The sequence below is a fragment of the Macrobrachium rosenbergii genome, chromosome 23 (genome assembly GCF_040412425.1).
Source record: "Macrobrachium rosenbergii isolate ZJJX-2024 chromosome 23, ASM4041242v1, whole genome shotgun sequence".
In the NCBI taxonomy this organism is placed as follows: domain Eukaryota; kingdom Metazoa; phylum Arthropoda; class Malacostraca; order Decapoda; family Palaemonidae; genus Macrobrachium; species Macrobrachium rosenbergii.
In genome coordinates this window covers 19658495-19663494 of record NC_089763.1, presented here as the reverse complement: position 1 = coordinate 19663494, position 5000 = coordinate 19658495, and the positions used below count along the sequence as shown (strand labels likewise).

Below are 5000 nucleotides of genomic sequence, written 5' to 3'. Positions count from 1 at the left end.
TATATATATATATATATATATATATATAAATATTTATATATATATATAAATATATATATAATATATATATATATATATATATATATATATATATATATATATATATATATTTATATATTTACATAATACTTTCACTTATCCCACTGAGAAGGATATAACCAAAATAAGCACCACAAGTTTTGCAAACAGTGCAACTCGTCAGGGGCAGAAAATTCCAATACAAAAAAGCTTTGGGTGCTGGTATGAAGATAATAATCTGCAACAACGGAACAAATCCGGAGTAAAGTACATATAGGTAACGCTATTAAAAGAAGTTATATTGATTCGTAAACGATAACTGGAGATGGGAATATGTTATAAATCAGAGATAGATGACTAGGGACATTTAAAGATTAACTTGGGTAAAGTTTCAATAATGATGTAGTATATCTATGAAGTTTATGTTTAACAGAATTGGCTGGCATTATGCCAATACGGCCCCTTGATGTTTTCGGTGTTTAAGTTACTAAATATAATTGTCTTGCAGAGGTTAAGTTCAAACTACCAATTCTGGTTCTAAAAATTTGGCGTTTTTTTTATATATATTCAGTTCGGTTTTTCATCGCAGCTATTAAAGTTCAGTTTTAACTTTACCTGTAATTACCTGGAATATTACACTATGGATTTACCTATAATTACCTAGAATATTACCCTATGGTTTTACCTGTAATTACCTGGAATATTACACTATCAGTAATGGGTTGAATATTGATCTCACTTCTCCCATCCCCACAGAATTGTGTCAGAGACAGTGATTTTCATTACCAGGACCTCTTTGAAATTTCGGTGTCAGTGACGATGGCAGTTGTTGCAACGCCACTTAACTCGCAATCAATCAATATTCTGAATCTTTTTGTTCTCGACGCAAGGCGGAAGGAGACAGTCCCTTTTCCGTCGGGTGGCCTGGTAACACCTGTCGGTCCATCTCTTTTTCTACTTTTACTCTGTAGAAAGCTTTTTTTTTTTAATTTGTTTAATTTACCCACAATATTTGTAAAACATTTTCAGTTACTCTTTGCAAATTTCTTTCTTCGAGGTTAAGACCAACTCTTTTTTCTCTCTCTTTTAAACCTTCAAGTTGCTTTTATTAGTACCTTCGTACATGAGTAAAGTAGTAACAATGGATTTTTATAGATTATTCCTCTGCATTTATAACAAACTATTATGGAAACTAAAACTAGAAAAAGATCAAACTATTTTCTGGTATCTGTAACGTTTTCGGGATAATCCTCAGGTTGTTTTTATGTGTTTGAGTAAAAGCCAACGTTTGTGGGGTATTCGCCAAACTGTTTGTGCAAATGACAACATTTTTGGTGTAATTATCGACTACTTTCGGTATTCTGGTAATTGAAGGTCATTATGAAAATGTTTGGTAAGTACAGTAGGTAGGGTTTTTGGGGGAAATCATCAAGTTACGGTAAACAAGTAATGTTTTTGCAAGGTAATTATCAAACCGTTTAGAATTAATATAATTTCTGGTACTTAAATCCAATTATTACTCATTTCTTTCTTTCTTGACTGTTTTTTTGAAGTGGACAGAATTTAAAAGAAAAACAAAGAGCCTACTTTAACGATAATAGCCCCCTAGGAAAACTTGAGCAGCATTCAAGAAGTTTTGAACATCTGTGTGCAAGGTAAGTAAGCAAAAAGCTTCCCTGTGTATTTTGTAAATCCAGGTAATGTAGCATAACTTCTAGACTGGTAACTGATGCATTTTGGAATCGTTGAGAAAGACTTGAATATTTTGGGATTCTATCTCAAAGGTTCTACTGAAGGAAGGGTCCTAGGGTGCGCTTTCTTGCGAAAATGAAGTGAATAATGGTATACGTGTTTCGCGTGTGGGTCCCTGAATATGTACAAGTGAGGAACATGTTCCCTCTTGATGCCTCGGTTTTTCCCTCTTTATATATGTAGGGGCGGGGCGAATGAGGGGAAGGGAAGGTCTGCCTGGGTGAGGAGGGGTGAGCGGGACAAGGGGGCGGAGCTTGACAACCACCGCCCACTCTCCCCTCAGTCTTTAGTTGCTACAGGAACACCGCTCGGGTAACAACCGCGTCCTCCTTAGACGCCTCTTTCTCACTGAAATCTCGCTCGGTTTATCCGATGGGAAAAATGCCTCTGGTAGGAGGAGGAGGAGATATCTGAAGCGAACGAAGACCGTTCTGCCCTCTGTCTCTCTAAAGGTCTCGCGTCACAAACCTTTTTGGGTCGAAGCTGCTCATTCGTGAACACAGGAAAGGAAAAGAAAGTGACCCCGTGAACGAGTTCAACGAAAGTAAATACAAAAGTTTTTTTTTCCCTTCATTCGCTCTGTGACTGTCATTTGTTTCAAACTTTGTAGGAAGTGATCTTTTCGATAGAGGCAAAGCACACACACTAAACACATACACGCGTTGCATTCGAAAAGAACAGATGATTTTTCTTTGAGATGCTTCCATGACTTTCTGACGGCATACGAACCTAATTGCCCCGCAATGTAGTAGTGCTCGAGGAAGGTCCCCTTCCCGTTTTCCCTCGTTGATTTTCCCATTCGTTTTCAGACGGGGAGCTCTTTCACTCGAACCACGTCGAGTTTTGTTCGTATTCTTTGTCCACATTCTTTAAGTTTGGCCTTCGCTTGTGACACATTCAACAAGGGAATCAAGTCCCCATAAGAAAATGATGGAGTGGAAGAAATGACCCTATTGATTGATTGATTGATTGGCTTTCGGACGTTCTTTTCCATCGCGAGCGAGAATTATTGGAAGAATACAAAACTAGATTGCACAATATCCTACGACAAAGAGGTATCACGTTTACTTTAAAGTAATTCAGTCTCTGGCGGTTTTAATAAAAAACGGAAAATAGGATCGCTCCTACTGCATCTCATTAATGAATTTTACCCTGAGTTTGATTTAACGATAAGAGGAATTATTGTGATGACGGGTGTTCTGAATCTCATAACTGCATGTGATATAAGAAAATTGAACGTAATTCCGGCATAATTTGGAAAATAGTTCGCAAAGTTCATTTGATTCGTGATCAGTTTAACTGCCCTTTAGAATATTGTTCCTTCGACTTAGTTTTACAGTTTGCGCCATAATTAATGAATGAAAAATGTATGACAAATTCCAAGATCCTCCAAATTGTCGGACTGATAACATATACGACAGGTGACGATAGGAAAGTCTAAGACATAGGAGTTGGATAGAGGTATATTGTATTTAATGAAGGTAGTCGTCATGGATCTCCTGAGAAAATCTTGATTTTGAACGAGGAAGCATCACTCCTTGCATGAACAGACAGAAGAAAGCACAAGAATGACGGGACAAGCCTAAATGGCCGGGAACAATGTCCGAATTCACGCGAACATTGTCAGGACCTACTGGGACCTCTGAACTCTGAATACCGCAGCGCCATCCCAACAGCCAAAGGGGATAACGAAAAAGCATAAGGAACACAGCCCTAAGGATCCCATAATGGATGGCATGGGATCTTCCTCTTCCTCTTCTTCGTTTTCCATCAAGGAGACTATCTTGGGCCTCAACTCCAGCAGCACCAACCCCCACCACTCCGGCCACCACGGGTCCAGCGGCCACGTCCTGGAACTCTGGAACACCACCGAGCAGGAATACGTGGAGGAGTTCAGTAACCTCAGCTTGCTTAATTCTACCAACTGCACTTGGAATGGCACCCAGTGGATATGCCCCCAGGGGGAATGGGAACCCAACCCTTACAACCTGCCCTGGTGGCATCAGCTCATCTGGTCCGTGGTCTTCGGAGGGATGGTCTTGGTGGCCACGGGGGGCAACCTGATCGTCATCTGGATCGTCTTGGCCGATCGGCGCATGCGCACGGTCACTAACATCTTCCTGGTCAACCTGTCCGTGGCCGACACCATGGTGTCCACCCTCAACGTCGTCTTCAACTTCACCTACATGCTGAACTTGCACTGGCGCTTCGGACACGTCTACTGCAAGATCAGCCAGTTCGTCTCGGTGCTCTCGATATGCGCCTCCGTGTTCACCCTCATGGCGATATCCTTCGACAGGTAAAGTTCATGGCTTTCCGTTCGTTCGCCAGGTAAAATCTGACAACTTTTCGTTCGTTCCTCAGGTAAAATTTAACAGGTTTTCGTTCGTTCGTCAGGTAAAAGTTCATAGCTTTTCGTTCGTTCGTCAGGTAAAATTTAACAGGTTTTCGTTCGTTCGTCAGGTAAAGTTAATGACTGTTTGTTCGTCTGTCAAGTAAAGTTAATGTCTTTTCATTCGTTCGTCAGGTAAAGTTAATGGGTTTCGTTCGTTCGTCAGGTAAACGTTAATAGCTTTTCGTTCGTTTGTCAGGTTAAGTTAATGACTTTTTTGTTCGTTCGACAGGTAAAAGTTAATGGCTTTTCATTCGTTCGTCAGATAAAGTTAATGACTCTGTTCGTTCGACAGGTCAGTTAACGACTTTTCGTTCATTCGACAGGTCAAGTTAATGACTTTTTGTTCGTTTGCAGGTAAAGTTAATGACTTTTTGTTTTCTTTCGTCAGGTAAAGATAATGACTTTTCATTAGTTCGCCAGATAAAGTTAAAGACTTTAACTAAAAATTATTGACTTTTTATTCGTTCGACAGGTAGGGTTAATGGCATTATGTCTATCGAGTTTGTTCTACATGATGTTTACCTTGCACTCTGTTTCATGTTGGTCATTACCAGCTGCTGTCCATAACTTCTATATATATATATAAAAAAAACCATGAAGTGAATGATGGCTATGTAATGACGAATTTCCATATTCCCATCTGTGGCTGTATGGCTGTGCACCTGTTCACTGTTCATATAATTAGAAATAAGTAAAATAACTTTCTAGAACTACAAAAAAAAAAAAAAATTAAATCCTTTACAAAAATGAAGTAAATATTTAACTCTTTCCCCAACTGGACGAAACGTCCCAGTATAGAAAATGAGAAACCTGCAATGCAGACGCGCTTGTCAAA

The 5000-nt window shown here is 39.4% G+C and overlaps 2 protein-coding genes across 4 annotated transcripts in view; one reads left to right on the top strand and one right to left on the bottom strand.

Moving 5' to 3' along the window:
• Positions 1-5000, bottom strand: part of LOC136851336 (Fanconi anemia core complex-associated protein 24-like) — a 746385-nt gene that overhangs the window by 305796 nt on the left and 435589 nt on the right. The window lies entirely within an intron of this gene.
• Positions 2059-5000, top strand: part of LOC136851334 (tachykinin-like peptides receptor 99D) — a 417815-nt gene continuing 414873 nt past the window's right edge. For both annotated transcript variants that reach the window (XM_067125371.1, XM_067125372.1), the window contains exon 1: positions 2059-4069. In XM_067125371.1, coding sequence (XP_066981472.1) covers positions 3498-4069 — 572 coding nt within the window. In that variant the 5' untranslated portion in view covers positions 2059-3497. The remainder of the gene's footprint in view (positions 4070-5000) is intronic.